A 21,346-nucleotide genomic window follows, 5' to 3' on the forward strand; every position below is an offset into this window, starting at 1 on the left:
ACCTCCTTCTAAGACCATGCAGGGTGCCAACGCCATCCTGAGGTCCCCTGCAGATCACACCAATGTTAGTCACCACTCTCCTCTGATACGGATTCAAGAAGCCCCGTCTGAAGGGGAGCACAGTTCTGCAGAGGGGGTATCACAGCCTCTGCCAACCGAACCGGGGGATGGAGAAGTTGGGCTCTGTGACCACTCGTCGATTGGTCCCAATTCACTGCCTCACAGGGATCAAATAACATGGGCAACACACTTTTGGCCGTCTCTCCCTTGCTCCACTACTAAGTCCCACCAGGGCTATGAGTCTAGACTCACAATGGCAGCTAAACGAGCAGTCCTCAGGGGCACGCAGGTCACACAGGTACAGCGTTTCACACACCAGTGGTCCCAGGGCCTCTCCAGCGCCTGCCACACAGGTCAGAGGTGGGGCGACAAACACGTGGTCCTCCAACCGTGGTCGAAGCGGTTGCGGGCGTGACGGATAGGCCTCAGAGAGACATGCTGAAGACAAGGAGCCGATCGGGCAAGCGTGGCCCCCATTTGCAGACGTGTCCCTGCTTGATTGTCCTCAGAGGCACTGCCAAATGAGCCCTAGTCCGAGGCATTCCTAACACAAGGGGGCTGGACTGCCATACGCTCCAGGAAGGAGGCCCGGTCTGCACACCACCGGCTGCGGTCCGACAATCATGGTGGAATTTGAGCCGCTCGACCGGATATTGTATTGTAATTGCATTTAAATAGCCCTCACCGGACGAGGCATCAAATTGCTTTTTCGGTGAGTTGCACGCTACTCCAAAACCCATTAAGGTTTAGTGGTGAATTAGTGTAGTGAAATATGAAAGTAATTTGAGTGGTGGATATGTTAGTCAGTTATTTGAATTCATAACGATATGCTTACATATATGACCCTGAGGTCTCAACTTCTGTATATCATCTACTAACCTCAGTCATTATGTTTTGTTATATCGTGTTGTACTCCTTTCTCTGTTCACATTAAATTAGTTCACATTTTGAAAAATGTACACCTGTGTTTAGAATTTTCATTGTAGATTCATTGTGATATAAATGGGTAAATTTAATTATTGATTGTTCAATTGTTAGCTACCTGTGGGGGCTTGACAACAAAGCGATCTATCTAAACGGTTTTTTACTTAGTCTTTTGAATCAAAACCCTTGTAGGCATATTTACCTATCAATAGCTATATTTCCCAAGCCTTTAAGGGTAGATTGGGTTCTCCACTTTCTTTTTACTGCAATGATAGGCTAGCATTCCATCATGCCCCACAGGTAATAGTTTGGTCAGTTCATTTTTGTGGCTCCTAGAAACAGGATCCAGGGACACTGAACTCTGCCTTTATTGTCTAAAACCAGTAGAAATATTTATCTTAAGGGTTTCACTTGACATCTTTATTAATTTAGAGTAGTTTCCTGTCAGAATGCCTCATTTTTTGTGAAGTGTCCTTCCTGCGGTTAAAAAAAAGGCACAAACAGATCAACACAGGGCCTGTTTTCACTGCGTTTCCCAAAGATCATCACCCTGAGTCACTTAGACACTGCCAGAAATGTTTCAGAAGGGAGCAAAAAGACAGGCAGATCATGAGACTTCAGGCACTTTAAGGAAAGCATTAGGAGAAAGTTGGTGGTTGTTCGAGAGGCCCTGGGGAAGGTCATTTTAACCAGAGCGCTCTTTTCTCGCTCCCCTAGAGGCAGATCCAAGGGGAGAAGTCCTCAAAGGGAAATTACGTCTAGGATTATGACATTGAAGAGTTTTATGTCCAAAATGGGCAGCCTGGGCACTTGTTCGCCATTGACAGGTTGAAGTAAAATGAATCCACAACGCAGGGTGAAGTAGGTGAGTTGATTTATTTTCAAACTGGTTTCCCAACTGCCAGTCTTAACGCTCCTCAACTCCTTGTCACAACATTCTATCGTGCACTCCCAAGAGTCCCAGAATGGAACCAAGATCCCAGAAACTCAGGGGAGGAGCAAACCATTAATGTGAAAGGATAACAAGAGGTAAAAAACTGAATTACAATATAAGGAAAAATGACAACCGTGTTTAAATACATATTTATAACACAGGTACTCTGTCAAAACAGCACTCGATGTCAAGCCGGGATTCTAATTCAAGAGAACATCGATTGTCACCTTCAAAGCAGTTATAGATGTTTTAGACACCGCCGATATTAAAGCATCTACAATCGAAGTCACATCCACCACAGTTGACGTCAGGGTCATTTTATATGGTGTCATCAAAAACTAGATATAGTTTCAAGTAAAGATCTAATTAACCTTCATTACAAATATAACCACAATGGCTTCAAAGTCTGTATAAACAGAAAGCAGGCCCTCCAGGTTCTGACTACTCACAAACCTATTCACCTTCCAGGAATGCTCCTGAGACAGTACATTCCAATTAACTTTCATCAGGTCCAGTATCATCTCTGAGACTAGAAAAAGTATCGGCTTCAAGCTCGGGCTCCTCCATCAAGCCCTCAAACAGACAAAAGTCCTCCTCCAAGAATGACTCCTAGGATAAGACATCATACATGCTCTAGATCTAACAGAACTTTCAGACCAAGATCTTCTAAGCTTATTCCAGGAGATCTAGTAGAAAGTAGTACAAGAAAGTCTCACTGTCACCACAGAAGGTATTCGCCATCTTGGACAACCATCAGAGATTATTCTCCAGCTCTAACGGACACTCCTCCAGCACGAGTCTCGCCTGTGAATGATCTCACTACATTAAATGAAGTGCTAATACGAGATGCAGCAAAGTTAAATATTGCAATTCCCACTACCGTGACCTCGACTTCGGTCAAATTCAAAACTTTGCACCATCAAACCTGTTCAAGGCCCTTACTTCCATTGGTCCCTGGTATACAGGAACCTGCTATACAGTTGTTTCCTATGCCAGCTTCTTTAAAATCTGATCCCTCAAGGCTTTTTAAAATGGACAACCACTGGATCAGGACCCTATATTCCTTAGACAGGACCATACTCCAGATTCTGTTATGGTGGCTGCGGTGAGAAAATCCCACTCAGTGGTTCCTAATTCTTTTGTTCCACCAGATAAAGAGAGCAAGAGAATCGACTCTGTGAGTAGGAAAATGGGAGTAACATCTGCATCCATTGTGAAAGCAGCAAATGCTACAGGTCATTTGGGCAGGTACAATAGATTTTTCTGTGATTCTCTGCAAAGTATTAAGACAAACTACCCAAAGAAAATAAGCAGGATTTTCAAGCAGTCCTTAACAAAGGTATGCTGTTTTTTAACCAAATCATTTGAGCAGCAGCAGATGATTGGGACCTAGCAGCACAGGCTGACTGGTCTAAAACCAGAAGCTCAGCAAAGAATTTTAAACACACCCTTTTCAGACACCACATTTGGTTCACATGCGAACAATGAAATGTCTCATATGATTACGGAGATGGAGACCTTGAAAGCAGTTTGCCTGAAAAAGAGAAAAGAATTCAGGTAAAAATACAGGCCATATCATAGGTACTACTTCCCTCAGAGGGTTTAAACCCCTCATTGGTTTCATCAACAACAGCAACAACAAAGGCAATCATACCATCCTAGAAGATCCTCCAGAGGTAGAGGAGGTCAATAGCAACAGCAATTTGCTCCTGCAGGAAAGCCTCCTAAAAGGCAAAGACTTCCCTCATCCTCCTTCTGTGTCACCTACTCCTGTAGGAGGAAGCATAACCAATTATTCTCAAGAGTGATAATAGTTGATATATTTATATATTTCTTTTTATAAAAGTGCTTGGGAAACCTAGCGCGAGAACTAGGATTACAGGTAAGCAACTCTTACCTTCCGTTGGTCAAAGCATCCTCCTCTGAGACTTTCAAGCTTTACCCTAAAACAATGTGTGCCAGCCTCCAAGGTGCAGACCTTTGCTGTGGGTAGTCATCCCTCTGGTAAAGGCAAGACAGCTGAGAGTTTGCGCTATTTGTTGACATCCCCAGAGCCTACGACCGTGAAAGGCATTTTCAGCCATTTGTTGAGATAGCCAATGGCGGATAGTTTGAGGCACACTTCAAATGAGATTGCATCAATCTCCTCCCTGGAGGGCAGGTCAGTAAACGCTGATCAGGAAGTCTCACTGACGGGATGCCAACAGTGGGAAAAGAGGGTAAGGGAGAAGAGAGTGAACACACCTCTGCTGCGGCCCCTCATCTACTGAATTTCTACAGGTAGTTCTTGTGGGCAGATTGTGGTAAATGTCTTAGTAGTATGGTGGAAACCCGTGGGTAAGGTCACAGGCTGTTGACAAACCTGGACAGTACAGGGAGACTCTCTCCGAGGTCGGGAGCATGGGTCACAGCAGGGTGGATGTCAAGATGTAATCGCTTGATGAAATGTAAAACAGACAGCTCCCAAAACAAAAACATCGGAAACATGAAGGGAAGGACAAAAAGAACAAAAAAGTGCGTACGCTTCCATAAATGAACTGAGTGGAGTGGGAACATTTCAACAAAGCAAGTTGCGTGGCACTGACAATTTACCTCTGCTGATACTTAGTCAGCTGGAAGCACCCATCCTAACCTGTGTCCTAGGAGTGCAACCAAGATTGATTTTCGTCTCTCGTTGGCCAGTCTGTTTCTCCTTCTCTCTGCATCAGCTGCCACTGGCCCATCCTCCACCTCCTCTCTCCTTCTCTCTGCACCAATTCCCACAGGCCCATCCACCACCTCCTCCAAGCTTCCCTATACCATTTTATCTGTGTGCTGATTTCCTCTTGTGAGCAAATCTTTTCCTATTATTACTAGTTTTGGACTTATTGATTCTCTGATTCTTGACACTGTTGATGACGAAACCTTTGTCTACGACTGCTGGCAAGTCTTCACAAATGAAGAAATCCTCCACAACCACTGACCTCCCATTCACAGTTGTCAGCAAGCATCCTTTTTTGATGTTAAGCGACTCTGAGTTGGTAATATCACTATCGAAGATAGCACTGATGTCAACTCGCATCTCTTTTTTTATGCTTACATCGATGATAACCACATAGAAGGTTATCCCTTCATCGACAGTCGCCATATAAATTACCTTTTGATAACCACTTAATCAATGAGTGTCCCTTCAACAAGCAATTCTTCAATTCCACCCACATTGATAGCATCACTAGTGACAGCTGCATCATCAATGAACAGTTATCAAATGGTGATGAGACATTTGGCCTCTAGTATTTCTCTAATGCTTACTATATTGCCTTACAGGATCACACAGGTGTTGCCTAGGAAGATCTTTCAAGAATCCTATTCCTACCAGGACGGAAGTGGCCTTAGTGTAGCAGACAGTGAGGACTATTTTCAAAACATGGTAAACTAATTTGACTGATTTCATGAGACTGTTGACATTCACTTGGTTCCCAGGGACATTGAAGAGTAACAACACCTGAGTGACCCCTACACTATGTTTATTAGTCAAGTTTTCGACCTCTCCCTATGATAATGGCAGTTTTTCTGGACTCTTTTACCATCCTCCATGCTACTATATGCAACGTTTAGCACCAATTGTTTTGTTACCTCAGCCAATTTCATAATCTCCTCCTTCATACTCGAGCCCTTCAGCCTAGCAAGAGTCTTCTGACTTCCAGGTTCGGCCCTCTTTACCATTACTGCTCCCATCTGATGCCCTACACAGTGTACTATTGCATGCGCCTCCAGGTTAAACAACTTGAGCACCTCCAGGATCCAGCCAAACGCAGACTCCAGACCATTTAGGAATATGACAACAATTCAGATGATGCTAAGGCCACAGGGATGTCGATGGCATTGATGATGATCAGGGCAACAATAGTCACATTCATTCAGTTTCAAAATTATGATTATGACTCTGATGATGATCCTGGCCCAGTACCACAATCGGAGAATCCACCGCTTGATTATATACACAACGTTTATGGTCTTAATGATGGAGCTTCCCAGAAGTTCAACTTGTCGATTTTAACAGTTGAGAAACGTTAATTTCTCTTTGACATGTCTAGTCACTTCATGTGAGGAACGACTTGTCTGTATGTGAAACAGTCAAGATGCATTAACCTTGCAATCCAGATCCATTAGGAGTGATAAGAGCTTCTGCACTTCTCCAAAGCCACTGCTAATGTTACATTAACAACATGTAACTTAGAATTAGATCAAGGGAAAAAGGCAATGTTACAAGAGAGAGAAACCAAGATCCCAGATATTGCCACTGTTCCTGGTTGCATCACTGAGATTGATTTACAGGGCAGGGTTGTTGAAATCAGAGACGCAAAAATACTTTTGGTATGGCCTTGACAACAACTTGAATACCTAACATTGTATATGATATGCCTTCTGACAATCTCTGTATTTCACACTATTTTATAATGAAGCTTGATCTTTTTCATGAGCTGAAATACAATGAAAGTCAATATGGTCACTTTAAAAAGCAATCTTAATAACTGTATAGTGTTTGCTTAAGAGAACAACCTTCAATATCACGTGATAGCTCCCTGTGGGTTTTGATATATGGATAGATGAGCGTAATACAAAAAGCATTCAATCCTATAGTTCCCCTATGCACTTAGAAATTATATATTTGTTCTTAAGAATTTCTTAATATCATACTGGTTCCATGAATGATACTTTGTGAAAATGTTATCCCACTAACTCCTCTTGTAGAAGCAATGGCATTACCTTTGAGTTCTAATCCAAATGGACGACTCATTACGGAAATACAAAAATTCACTCAAATTTCAGAATCCTAATAAAAGACTTATTGTGAAATTAGCAAAGTGCAAAATATGAATTTATAATCATTAGAAATGGGATTTCTGCTTGGCTAGGGCATGCGCCTAAGCAGGCAGAAACCACCACTCTAGTTAGGGCAAGAGAGTTACACACTGAAGATAACCCCTGCTCACCCCCTTGGTAGCTTGGCAGAGCAGGCGGGATTATCCCAGAGATCATGTGTAAAGTGTTTGTGCAACCCACTCAAACAGCATCGACACACTAGGCACACCACAAAGAAACTCCATACAAGGTTGCATAAAAAATAGCCTTTGTATTATTCATAAAACACATTAGAACATATCACATATATACACTGAGCCACCAGGCATGACTTTACAGGGATTATATACACCACATTGCCAGTCATGCAATTGTCATAAACATTACATTTGGAGATAACCAATAACTATTGGTAACATTGTACTGTAGCAGAACACATTACCCATAACCCAAATAACGGCACTGAGCATAGTATATTATGCATACACAGAAGTAGCAACAGTGTACCAAAGTAAACACTTGCAGTAATGCACATTAGCCCATAGATTTCCTGTAGCACATCAGGGCATAACAGATTAGTTATGCACGCAATCCACAGTGCCCTGTAGTGGAAACCTGGAAAAGGCAACCATATCCCCACTGGAAATAACCCTTATGACTCCTCTTTCTCCCATATAGAGGAGTGGGGGCCTCCATCAAGGTCTCGCCTTGACCTGACCACCAAAGAAAAGACCCCGGTGCCCAGTGCACCAAATCAAGGGTGGGGGCGCAACACACCCTGGCTCCTTTAATGGAAAATGCCCCCGAGACTAGAGATGTGAATGTAGCTGCCCGCGACCATGCGGCACAGCTGCGATAATGCCAAGCGTGTCAACACACTTGCAGCCAATTCCAGATCGGGGGCCCGTCCTGGGCTCGCCCCGCCATGGCGACAGACTTCAGACCCCTCCACCCCCTACTCGTGAGGTGATCCCTAGGCATCTGCCAGTGGTACCTGAAAAAATGCTGTATGGGGCAAAGATTTTCCCCTGACCTCCTGGGTGCGGTTGCGGCAGACACAAAGTGAAATCTCCGTCAAAGTTGCTCCTCCTTTGGGCATCAGCCTGCGGCCAGTCAGGGCCTTCCGGGTCCCGATTCCTGGACCAGTGGTGAGATCATGTGGAGGTAAGACACGGAGCGAAGTCCCCGTTGGGCCAGCTGTCCCAGACTTCCTGTTTCCTCTGGAAGACGGCCCCGCCCACAACCAGAGCCCACTTCTTGGCCCAGGACAATGAAATTAAAGATGCCCACCACACACTCCTGGTGGGCAGACAAAGCGCTGAGGGGCACAGTGCAGATGAAGCGCTCCACATGCTGCACTGATGAACAAGCCCACAATTAGGACTCAGGAACCCTGGTCACAGCGTGCCCCTCCAACTTAAGTTCAAGCCCACAAGCCCAAAAAGAACAAGCACCTAAGTCTGAACTCAAGGTAGGAGCATTGGGAACGTGGTAGCAGGGAGCAGCCAAGTAGGCCAGCACAAGGATTCCAGGACACAGGGGCACCCTTCTTTCAGCACCCCCTCCCAAGAATAGGCCAGTCCCAAGGCGATTCCTCCTGGCAGCCCAGCAGCCTGCCAGCCACAAGTTCCAAGTAAGCACCAGTTCAGTTCACATGGGGTCAGCTATTTATATAGCACAAAGTCTATGTTCTGCCCTGGTACAGGGCCCTGGACCCAGTCCACACCAGTTCTGGGGGGCACTTGTCTAGTGCACAACACTCCCCGTTGTAAGTGTAGGCCCTGGCCCCAGACACATCACAGGGGGGCGGAGCCGTCATTGTGGAAGTCAGGCACAGCCCTATTCAGATGCAGGTGCTACTCCTCCAGCCACTTCAAATGTAGAACATGACTATTCACCCTTGCGCTGACTCACCAAGACTCTCTGGAGCCACTACACCTCCCCAGTCACTCCAAGGCCAGACAGTCAATACACAACAGGCAGGCACAAAAACACATAGCACACAGAAATGCCTACTTCTAAAAGTGGCATTTCTAAAATAGTGATAATAAATCCGCGAATACTACTACACTGCATTTATCACCACTATTCAAAACTTACCAAACTTGATCATGCTACTCCTTTCATGTCAGGAATTACCACTGAAGCACATATCAGGGAATCCCTAATGCATCCCTATGAGGGTAGCCTCACAGCAGCGAGCAAGCAAACAGGCTGTTTGTCACTGCCAGGACATGCCACACAGTTAAGGCACATGTCCTACCTTTTATCTACACCTCACCCTGCCCATAGGGCTAGCTAGGGCCTACCTTAGGGGTGACTGATATGTAGTAAAAGAGGAGTCACAGACGTGGCAACCACTTTATGTGCCATGTCGCAGCGGCAGTAAACTGTGTGCGCAGGCCCTGCAGTGGCACAGGCCTGAGACAGGTCTGAAAGGCTATTTTGGTGGGTGGCGCAAGCAGCGATGCAAACCAACCAGTAGCATTTAATTTACTGGCCCTGGGTATATGAGATACCACTGTATAAGGGACTGATCGGTAAATTAAATATGCCAAACGGGTGTAGACCAATCTTACCAAGTTTACCATAGAGAGCACATGCACTTTAGCACTGATCAGCAGTGATAAAGTGCCTAGAGTCCTAAAACCACAAACAATAGGTCAGAAAAAATACAGGAGGAAGGCAAAAAGTTCAACAATTCTCCTACAGATGATTCCTTGGGGGAAATAAATACATAGATGTCTTTATCCGTATACAAGTGTAGTGCAAAAATACTTTTCTGATTCCAAAGATGTTTGTCAACGACTCAGAAGTACAGGTTACTATGATTCTAAATTTTAAACATCAGGCAGCAACTATGTAACACGGTTGCCTAGCAAGTATGCTGTTGACCATGAGGAACTAACTACGTATGTTTTGGAGTCAGCTTGGAGATGAACGCTACTGGCCCAACAATTATAGCCAGAGCAGGTTGTTTTTTGATGAATCAAGCACTGGTTGTGTGGCCACAGCATTTTAGAGTTTTTGAACTGATCCTATGGAAGGGCCCATAAGAAATCTGATACTGAAAATAGATCTTACGTTTATTGCAGATCCAGAGTCAAAATCTATAAGAAAGTGGTCAGTCCAGACCATACCCTAAATGACTGAAAAGGGTGAGGTGGGGACCAGACAGCATTGAAAGTGTGACCTGCTGACTGGGTAGGGATTTAACTAGTTGACTTAATCTGCAGTCCTCACAGTTTGCCCTTAACTTGGGTGGGCCTACTTCTACTTGTTTTAAATGCATGTTAATATTGCCTAAAATGGCAATATATATTTTTGGTCTGAGGAAAGGCCGATACCAACTTGATTAAATCATCGCTAAATGATGTAGATGTTATTGCTGTTTGGTGTGACAGTGTAGTTAAGATAGCATTATTGGGGGAGAGCATGATGGAGGTTGCCATGATCTCAGATTCCTCTTTTGTTACAATTTAGATTTTACATTTTGTGGAACATTTTCTGTATATAATTTCTATTCTATCAGGAATCTGTCTGAGCAAAGACTCCTCATTAAGCATAAGGTGGCTAAGGACTATGGAGAATGGGCTTATGGAAACTAAAGCGGTGGGGAACACTGGAGCACGAGTAGACTAGATCTAAGAGAACATTCTTTCCCATATTGGTTGGGGGTCACTTCCAAGGCATTAGGGTAGACCATTCCTGATATACAGCCTTCACCTTGCAATGAGTCATTATTTGTTATGGCTTTTCTCTTTCATACCATTTGCACCTATTTTCAGTCCCTCCCGTTTGCTTTTTGTTCCCTCTGGGTTCCCTCATGGTAGATTTCCCATTAGATCGCCTTTTCTTTCTTGTGCTGTGATTTCTCAGTATCCCAAGTGCCTTACTCTTGCTTAGGTCATCAGCTTCTGACTGGCCTGGTTTGTGGTGGCGTCCTGGCTCCCTCACCTCTTAAACAGGTATGTATGCTCAAGGCTCAACCCAGCAACACCCACTGCCAAAACCAGTAGGCCCCTCTACGATTGTATTTTACATGTGTTCACTCTGGCTAATATTCCCAACTCGCAGATGGTTCCTTTGAACTTCCATCCCTCCAACACTGAGGTAGTGCTGTGCTGTCCTTCATCTGAGACCAATCCATTCAAAAGAGTGATATCCGATCCATCATCTATCTCACTTTCCTTCACTGTGTACTCTAGACTCCTACAGCTGGTTATGGAAACATCTTTCCCACTCTCAAAGGTTTTCAAGGGCTTTCAGCAGAGTCTGAATTGAACACTCGGAACCTAACATCCATGTTTTTCTCCTGGTCAGTCATTTCTTAGGAAATTGTGATTGGATGATTTGCAGTTATGGGATCATGCCAATCTTGGAGTCAAATCTTGTTGGTATCTAAGATATTTAAATTGTATTGAGCTTGAATATCCGAAATGTTTGTAGTGATTTTTTGCCGGGAATGTGCATTAATGAGCCCCGTTTTGATATAGCCCTGTTGATCAGTGATGTTTGCGGCAGACAAAAAGGAGGGTGTTCAATATGATGTTGGTTTTAAAAATAATTGTAAGTACTGTTTACAGTTTTGTCAGAATGCGCAGGTGGTTACAAGAACTAAAGAGAACTAAGCTTCAATAAAGAGTAAGATATGTGGTAGGTAAAGGATTATGAATTTGTTTAAGTGTGGAGGAGCATATCTCCATAACTCCTGGTTTCTGGTTTAGTTTGGACCCGGGTGAAGCCGGATGGGCTTTGGCACTCAAAATATCTGCGTAAAAAAGGTTGTGTGCAATGCCAAATGGCCTAAGAGTCACTAGTGCATGAGATTCACTCCTCCCAAAATGTTATCTGAGCGGGGAAACAGACAAACAATACAGACTTAGGATATGTGGCTGGACTAGAGTTGAAGCCTCCTGGCACACAGAATGTTTTTACTAGCACAGTTATGGATCATGAGAACAAGTCAAGCTCTCAAAGTTAAAAAGTAATTGAGAAGGTAATGTTTCGGTTTTTAAAAAAAAAACATGAATTAGTCCCCTGACAAACTGACATACATCACTTCCAGTCATAGCTAAATCCTTGGCTATCTTTGAAAATCTGAGCAGCTCAGCCTCTGTGGGCTGTTGTAGATCTGTGTCTCTCCACCTCATTAGCCAGAGTTTAGGTCAAATAATGAGTTGAATAAACTGTGTATAGAATATGGCTGTTCTAAATATTATGTGCATAAACATGTCTGCCTTAACTATGATGACTGAGGATTACCAGCCTTATAACAGGGAATAATCACACATATGTATCAAATTGTGGATACTGTAGTTGGGGAGAAGTATGCTTTTCTTCTCTATGATTTAGGGAAGCCCAACATTTCCTTGAAGAGTAGCAGCGCTTGCTGAATAATCTTTCCATGTAAAGCTACTCATCTCCTTGAGAGACAGTCTTCACGTAAATGGGTAGAGGTGAGGACAGTAAGATTGCTGTCCAAGTGCTTTGGAAATTCTCCTGAGGAAGTTCAACAGCTCTGGCATTAGACACTATGCTCTTGACCATATTAACAATTCAAATAGTTCCAGGAAAACATTTAAAACTAAAAATGGGGGTGCTTTAGTGTCTGGCCTGGTAGATGGTAATTATCCTAAAGGTTATGAATGTAGTGAGAAAATCAGTGCTGGAGAACTATTATTACATGTAAGTAACTTTTTCTTTGATCTCTTTTGCTGCTCGTTTGTTCTATGTTTTACCTTAATGTTTTCAACTGGAAAGCAAACTGTAGATGCTTTATCTTCAGTATAGCTTCTTCTTTGAATGTATGTGGATTATTGTATGTTTGTATTAGTTTTGTGCTGTAAAACTATAAAAACATTACATGATTGTTAACATCTCAATTCTGATGTAGTTTCTCAAAGATGGAATCAATTACTTGTTGACTATGCTTAACGTGAAATGCCCTGTTAAGCTAGAAGATGGTGTGTCATTTCAGGACCTAAATACTGCCAAACTTCTCAGCCAAGGTAAATACTTATTGTAATTGTATTGAATCTATAAAGAACAGTAAATGTATTTTAAGGAGGGCAGTGTATTATATTATTTGTTTTCCTTCTACAGTCTTCTTTAAAAGTATAGCATAGCCATACGCCTTCAAAGGATACTACTCCTCTATACGGCAAGTGGTGCGGTGTTTGTGATGCCAAAACTACTAGCCCTGAAAACACACGACCCGGTTTTACTGGTTATGGATCCACAACTGATAAAACCGTGGTTGGAGAGGAACTGGGACTGGGGCCAGAGGTGCAGCCCATCCTCACCAAGCCCCTACAGCACCATTATGAGAGCAGTCAACACTCCCCCATTGAGGTCACAACCGCCCAAGGCCCTTTCTTCCCCCGTCACCGAACCCAGTCCCACCACCCCACTGTTATTTAGTGCCTGTTCAGAAGAGTCAGTGTTTAGAAGAGGTATTGCTGAAATCTGGGAAAACCTGCAGATTTCCGTCCCATGTTATTGAGTTGGCTAGTTATTACCTGTTCTGGGGGGGATTTATCATCATGGCTGGTTTTATGTGAGGGGATACCAATTGTTATCAGAGATTCGAGACAACCGGTATTTCAGCACCTACTTCTGGGATCATCGTAATGAGAGCTTAAGTGTTTATGGCATACAGAATAACTACATTCTTCTAATGATCATTAAAACAGTGTCACAATTGTGCACATAGTTGGGTGTACATCGTTCCTAGGAGTACCTGCTTGATCTAAAGTGCAGCCTGGCTTGATGAGCAAACTCTTGTAGGAAAAATAGGTAGCTATGAGCTGCAGAATACATTGTCATGAATGACTGGGAGACATCAGGGAATGATTGCCATTATAGCCATTTGCAAACCAACCCAACCCAATCGGGGATAAAATGTAACTTTTGTCATGGATATAATTGGCAGTGACTGAAGACACGAGGAAGTTTACAGACAGTAAAGAATTATGGTTCAATGAGTGGCTTTCATGGGCTAGAGGAAGGGTTACAGAATAATACCCTCTGGCAAGTAGTGGCAAAGGCACAAGAAAAAATGCTAAAGCACAAACAAATACTTCTGAATGCTATGCTGGATTAGACCTTGTAGTAGAATTGTTAGACTTGTACTTACTGGACTGTAGGAGCTGGATCAGAGTTTGAACTTCATGCTGGTCCTTGTTAGACACGGCATATGGATGGAAGTACATTCTTCTCTGAAAAAAGATTGAGTCCGTGAGTATTCACGCCACTAATTTTTATATAACTTTAAAGCAGGAAAGACTTGATAGGAAATTTAGATATTAATATAAAATAATTTTTAATACTGCCTATTGACACAAAAGGTTTTTAATGCCGTTGTGCCTCTCAATAATTGACATTTTATTATTCACTTTTGCCCCTCCACTATTTACCTTTTTCTCTTTGTATGCACTGATTATTTGATAAATGCTCAACTTGTGGAGGAATAGTTAAGGAATTATGACCGTGATGTCTCTGTAATGTATCTTTCTTACACCCATTCCATTAAAGACTGTGTAGGAGTTGTCAAAATATGTCACAATGCTGAGGGAGAGGGAAGAAGTCTGGCTCCGTGGTAAAAAAATCGGACAATGGGTGTAGTGCATCACTTACTGCTTCTGCTTTATGGGGGAGTGGCCACCATTCAACCCTCTCTTCCTCTCAAGTTGTCACTTCTGCCACTTCTTGAGGTGAGTCGGCAGCTACTTCTCATCAACAGCATTCCTAATCCTGGTTAATTTTGACATGTCCAATGTTAAGGTGCTTAACCTTGTGAGTCAGATGATCGATATCAACCATTCAACATCGAGACAAACTCCTATTTTAGCATAGAAGTGCTCAAAGTGCTCTAAATCGATGTTGAGGCACTTTTTGATGTTCAGATATTTTTAGACATTGAAGAACTTTCCCATCTCTAAACAATTTTCCCTTTGTTGGTGAGAACTTGATCTACTTACACATGGAAAACCTAGAGGGGGACATTTCCAACTTTACCACCTTCTCCAGATCCTGCACATTTGCTGATCGCTTCTCAATTGGTATGATGACCAATACAGTCCCCTTGAAGCCCCTAGTTCTTCTCACAGGATTCTGCCACAACAGCCTTCCTTGAAGGTCCCAGCTACTACTCCATTGTAAAGGCCTGTTTGCCAGCTACACCAGGATGACATGAGGTCTCTGGTTGAACATTGACGCAAGTCTAGAAATAGTTCTCCATCTTCCTGTAAGAGATGTAAGGAAGAGAATCCAGATCATGTCCCTCATTGCATAAGTAATGGTTTCCACCATGTCCAATTAGAGAAATATTGTGGAGAACTTTGGTCTAGATTTAGGCTCTTCATCTAGCTTTTCATCTGGTTTACGTGATTTGTTTGCCGGCTTCTGATTCAATTCCGTCAAGAAACTCCCCTATTGATGATCTGGTGGCTTTTCATAGGATCTCAAATTGTGCTACAAAGAAGTTCGATTTATAGACTTCACATTTTTTAAACTATTGATCTAAATCCTCAAGCTTTCCTTATTGTTACTTTGGTTCTGTAACCTTCCATTGATACCTTTATGAATCCGTTCTCTGTCCAGACCATCATGCGACGTCTAGAGAAGAAGTTCATATCTTTAAAAATTAAGCCAATTCTAGATTAGAAAAAGTAACTATAATAAGGATCGTGACAGGTAAACTAACTTGCAAAACGTTTATAAAAATAACAGGAAGGAGAGTAGAGTAGTGTTGACGTATGAGCTGCAAACCCTAATAGACTGAACACTGTCACTACTCCTTTAGGGAAACACACCCCATTGGTATCCCATCATGCCTTGTCAGTGGCCATTAAGGCAGTTTCTATTTTTGAGCACCTGGAAACAGGATATTAGAGCTCTGAGCTCAGCATTTTGTTTTTACTGGTTTCCAGCTGTAATTCTTTCAGTATCTAAAACGTTGTGGTTCATTGGACATGTTTTGAAAGACGAAGTGTTTTTTAAATTCCTGACAGGCCTTTTTTGTATTTTTTTTTACATTAATTGCTATTTGTGAAACAGAATATCACCTCCCTGAAGGCGGGATGGGCATTAAATTTGACTTCATGTCATGGTTGAGAATCCACTCAGGCACCAAGTTTGTACTATGGAGAGCTCTAAAGAGTGAGAAGGTGTCCCTTTGAGACAGCTCACTATGCTGTCTCAAAATACGTTCCCAGTGGGAAATCTAAAAAGATAGATGGACATGGAAATCATATACATTGAGATCATTGATGTCGAAGACTAGTACAGTGGCACCCTACTTATTTGAAAGTGCAGTTACACCTTTGAAACACTATTTAATGTCAGAGAATAATTGAGTATCAGGGCACTAATTACATCAACTAAGAGTCTTTCACTGTCAAACACCATCACAATGTGAAATAAAAACACATCATAAGACACCAAAGTTCAACTTTGTGCAGTTCCCTGCATATTTCTGTTGACTAGGTCTGTCATCTGAAACAGATAACTGTTCTGTCATTTATGACTCTGAGAGCTCAAGGGCACACTTACCTAACCACAGAGTTACATTAGTGGTGGAGCTTTCTTCAACCACTGCCATCCTTACCAACAACTAGAGCTCCAGCTGCTACTCAGATAATTGTTCAGCCTCTGCCTGTTCCTGCTCTTCCAGCTGCTCAGGATACACAAGTTTCTATAAACCCCTCACTCTTAGAAGGTCATGAACACCACACAGATGTAATTCTAGATGATCTTGATCACATCATACTAGACATTCGAGAAGATCTCCTACATCTCTTAGAAATCCTACCTCAAGAACTGATAGGTCTTCTTTTTTGCCTTTTTCCAAAGATATTCTTCAACTTTGACAGAGTCTCATTGTCCATAATGCAACCTGTTTGTGACAGCAATAACATTTTGGTTAGAGGAGCATTAAAATTCAGTATACATCTAATTTAGCAGTGCATGGATACTGCCATGACCAGGCATTAAGGCGTAAATCCTGGCTTCAGCTGATGGCCATAAGGATTTTACAATGTAATTTTTGTCCGTGCCAGCAATCCTCTTGACAGTGCGAGGCTTAGTTTATGTCCATCTCCAGTCACTATCAACGTAGTGTGCTATTACAGCTCAGACGTTTGTTTTGGCCATGCAAAAGAAGGTGTGTTGGGAAGGGGAACACCTGGGAAAGAGAAATGAAAGATAGAGGGAGATTAATAAAGTAAACTTCCTCAAAATGATCCCTTAATTCTCAGTCTAATACCTAGTTTTAACCTCACCTGAAAAGAAAAGTACTTCTCTTCTCTTAGTTTAGAAACTTTCACCTTTAGGGTTTTCCTTTGAGAAAGGGATGAAGTATGTAGTTTTTACTTTAAGCATAACGTTTGTGAGACTTTTCAAGCTACTAATTAAAGATACATAGATTGAACAGGTTTTCAAGGAATAATAAAAAACCTTGTACGACATACCATGAACCCCTGCCTCTTCCTTAGCATCCCTTGTCTTTTAAATCTATTTATTGTGAGTCCCTTGCGTTTGAGCTAATTCTCTTTTCAGACGTATCTTTAAATCGAAAGACTGCACAGTTTAAAAAGTGAGTGTTCCTGGGTTGGTGCTTAAAGTCTTGGTTTTACTGTTCTGGATCTTTCCTTCGCTATGTATTCGTAGCAGCAAACCAAAATCCTTTATTGTTCTTTGTCTTAGGAGGGAATGAATTTTAAAACATATTTTGATTTCTACTTTTCGTTCAAAAGTCTTGGACTCCATATGTTATTATCTTTCCACGGAAATAAGTCACATGCAAGAGCACAGGATAATGCATGGTGAAAGCCAGGGCAGGACCTCCTTTCAAGACAGCCAACACACACAAGAGAGCGCAAGGGTTTCTGGGACATCACTAGAGCGAAGTTGCAAGTACACTGTGTCCTGTATTGAGGGTTCATTATAGCTCTTCCAAAAGAGCCCAGGCAAATACTGCCAGAAAAGGTGCCTCAGATCAGATCTTGACAGCTTTCTCAGGCAGAAGTATGTTTGGCTCACATGTGGATGGCTAAATGTGGTGCGTGAAAACTGAGACTGATGCACTGAAGGCTGCAGCCTTAAAAAGAAGGATATCAAGAAACATCAGTAACAAGTCCTTTGAGTGGTTTTACTACCCACAGGATGTCCAAACCTCTTCATGACCCTCATACATTTCTACAAGTCGTTCTTATAAATATGCCTCAGCAGATTTTACTTGGCTCTTGAGCAAGCACTGGTTTAAACCAACTTACCTGCTTGGGGAGAAGAAAAAGAGAGACTGTGACTTCCACATCTCCCACAACATACCTGAAGATATACATATTGGGTAACAATCAAATCCTGCTAACTATCATCAGAAATACATTTTATTCAATGTGGGTTACAGGAATACCTTTCTCTGAAACATAACATGGACCCACAAGAAGTCTAGTCTTTAGTTTAAGACTTAATGTATATATGAATGCCATGTTTTAGTGCAGGATATATGGAAAGTGTAAGTTCAGCTAAAAGCAGTATGGTGAGGTAAATGAAGGCAGTACATATTAAAAATAATAATTGGCAAACCGATTGATGACAATTTTTAATACAATGTGAGATGGAAACAGTGCACGCCATTCCCTTTCTCCTTAATCCTATCTGATGTCTACAGGAGCACTACCATCTTTCCAAAATGAGGAGTCTTGTACATGGTGCACATTTTATAGTCTTCTGCTTGCCTGTGTGAAAGGCAACTCTTTGTTTTTCTTGAAGCCTCCTATCCCATAGCTGGTGTGATCTTATCCAAGACTGTTTGTTGTATGTGATAGTCCTCAGCGTTATGAGAAAACAATGAGCCCTTGATCTGTGATGTAAGGTGTGAATAGTAACATGTGAAGTCTCTTGGCGAAGGCACGGTTTTCCATTTTAAATATGTTGCGCACATATGACACATGAACTATTGAGACACTATCAACCTATCATAAAAATATTGTTAGGTTATGTTAAGTATTTTTTGTAAAGCTCTCGCTTGCCCCAAGGGGCGTCATGGCGGTAGCTGAGTGAAAAGAAAATGGTTGAAGTCAGGGAACAGTTAATGTGTGGCAAAAAGCAGAGTTTTTAATTCGTTTCTGAAATCCAAGAGATTGGTTGGGGCTTTGATATGTAAAGGGAGGGCATTCCAAGCATTTGATGCTCCGAGCATGAAGCTTCTCCCTCCCCAGTTAGCTTATCTAAATCTGGAAACTGCCACCGATTTGGCCGATGCAGAGCATGGAGACCGACTTGGTGAATACCTAGTACAACACTTTCTCAACAAACCAGGGCCTATCCCATGCAATGCCTTAAACACTATGCACAGACTTTAAATGTGTCCCTCTGCCTTACCGGAAGCCAGTGAAGTCTGGCAATTAATGGAGATGCTGATTGAAATTTGGAGATTTTTGCACATCAATCGAGCAGCCGCATTCTGTAGTGTTTGAAATGTATTAAGGACTTGAGCCCAGTGCAATAATCGATCTTTGAGATGGCAAGAGAGGTGAAAGCTGTTTTCTGGAGATGGCCATTTAGAAAAGAGTGAATTTTCTTTATCATTTGTAAAATGAAAAAAAGCTGCAGAGGTTATGGCATTAACTTAGTCAATGTAGGAGAGTGTGTTGTTTATTAGGACTCCTGGTGTTGCGCTGGCCGGACGCTGTGGAGAGTGGGGCCCCTCAGCTGCGCCAAACGTGTGGCGGGAGCGCAGAAACTTCATGCCCAAGGGGGCCAGTGCATCACCTGCATCGGGAGGTTCCCCACTGGACTTGGCTGCGAATGCTGTGCCCAGGCTTGTGAAACCCCACCTGGCTGATGCTCCTGGTGACTGAGTCGCGGATTTGGAGAGAGTGCAGCGCATTGAGCCCCGGCGTAAATGTTCAGGTGAGGAGAACGTGGGACGCATAGAGGAGGAGGAACGGGGCGAGTCGGGCCCAGGTCTAGTGCCTGTGGGTGACACACATCTTGCCCTGAGCAATCCTTGCGCTGCGGCTGACCTACATCACCAAGGGATACGCACAAGACTTTTGGGGGACTCCACTAACTCGCTCAAGTCGCTGAGATCGGCCATTGGTGGCAGTGGGTACCAGGGGCACGGGGACCAGTTCTGGCCCAGTCCCTTGGCTATGCAGCTTGATCCACTGTTATTCGCTGGGGAACTGGGAAATCTGGTCGCCACTGTTAGATCGTAAGCGACAACCATAGTGGTGCTGCCTTTCCTTGCCCCCTGTTAGTATCTTTTGTTTGTACGGGGGACTAACCCTGGTGGACTTCCTCTTCCCAGAGCTCTGCGCCGTCTGGTTGCTGCTGCTGCTGTCCCCATCTGCTGCTGCTGCTTCTTCTGACCCGGAGGTCAGATGTTCAAGTCCCTCCTCCACCCACAGGCTCCTGCTTGTGCCTCATCACTTGTGGACCAGTGATAGAGCATCACTGCTCTGCAGCTTGACTGCCCTCCTGTCTCTCTTTTCTGCTGTTCCTGCTCATCTTTCTGCTCTACTCCTGGTGCTTTTTTTTACCTCTGTCTTTTTGTTATCTTTGCTTTGTTTGGCTTTGTTTTTCCTGTGCTTTTTTGCAGTTCTTTTATCCCGGTTCTCTCTCTCGTTGCCGCTGCGATCCCCGCGTCCCCACCCCCTCCAGTGTCTTTTCCCAAGTTTCCCACCTCCCAGCTGACCAGCCCCCCTGCAGCACCACCCAATGGCGGATGTTGTGTGGCCATGCTCAGCGGGCGTGCCACTGGTGCACCAAAGGCATGCCCGTCTGCGTCCATCCGCCCCTGTAACATGGCCAGCACCAGGGACCCTGCCTCTCAGACACTCCACTGCTACAGTGCCCGCACCCTCCTCACCCTCGTCCTCAACCCTGGATGCCACGCTGCCTGTCATCTAGCATCACCGAAGAATACCATTGCACCCTGCGCCAGCCAAAAGTGCAAAGGCAGCTCCTTCCACATCAGCACACCAGTACCTCTTGCCGCCCAGCCGACCAACAGCACACTAGACCGGCTCAACTGCATCATCCTCAACGTGCCGTGCCTCCACAAATACACCCAGAAATTTGCAACCTCCTTGACACCACCTCTTCAGACATCTCCTTTGTCATGTAATCCTGGACCAACCTCTGCTCCGGACAAGACATATCCATCGTCATCCCGACTTCTACAAAATCACCCACAAGGACCACCCCGACCGTCGAGGAGGAGGCATTGCCATCATCTACAAAAGCACACTCTGACTGACTATGCACTCTAATGACCCAACGGCGACCATAGAACACCTCCACTTCCAGATCCAGACCAATCCCCAACACCACCATCCACGATACCCTAGTCTACAGGCCCCCGGGCCATGAACCCCCATTTACCGATGCCATTGTAGACCTCATGACACCCCAGGCTCTCCCATCCACTGACTACATCCTACTCGGAGACCTCAAATTCCACCTGGACACCCCAGTGACCAGAACACCACCCCCCTCCTGAGGAACCCGGCCAACATCGAACAGCAAAACCGGTCCGAGGATCCTTGTTTCCGGTCCAGGAAGGACCTGGCT

The 21,346-nt window shown here is 43.7% G+C and overlaps 1 protein-coding gene across 3 annotated transcripts in view; it reads left to right on the top strand.

The window, feature by feature from the left end:
• RIMOC1 (RAB7A interacting MON1-CCZ1 complex subunit 1) overlaps positions 1 to 21,346 on the top strand; it is a 352,796-nt gene that overhangs the window by 222,919 nt on the left and 108,531 nt on the right. For all 3 annotated transcript variants that reach the window (XM_085631178.1, XM_085631180.1, XM_085631187.1), the window contains exon 5: positions 12,660 to 12,774. In XM_085631178.1, coding sequence (XP_085487304.1) covers positions 12,660 to 12,774 — 115 coding nt within the window. The remainder of the gene's footprint in view (positions 1 to 12,659; positions 12,775 to 21,346) is intronic.

Source organism: Triturus cristatus, chromosome 2_1 (genome assembly GCF_964204655.1).
Source record: "Triturus cristatus chromosome 2_1, aTriCri1.1, whole genome shotgun sequence".
Classification (NCBI taxonomy): Eukaryota; Metazoa; Chordata; class Amphibia; order Caudata; family Salamandridae; genus Triturus; species Triturus cristatus.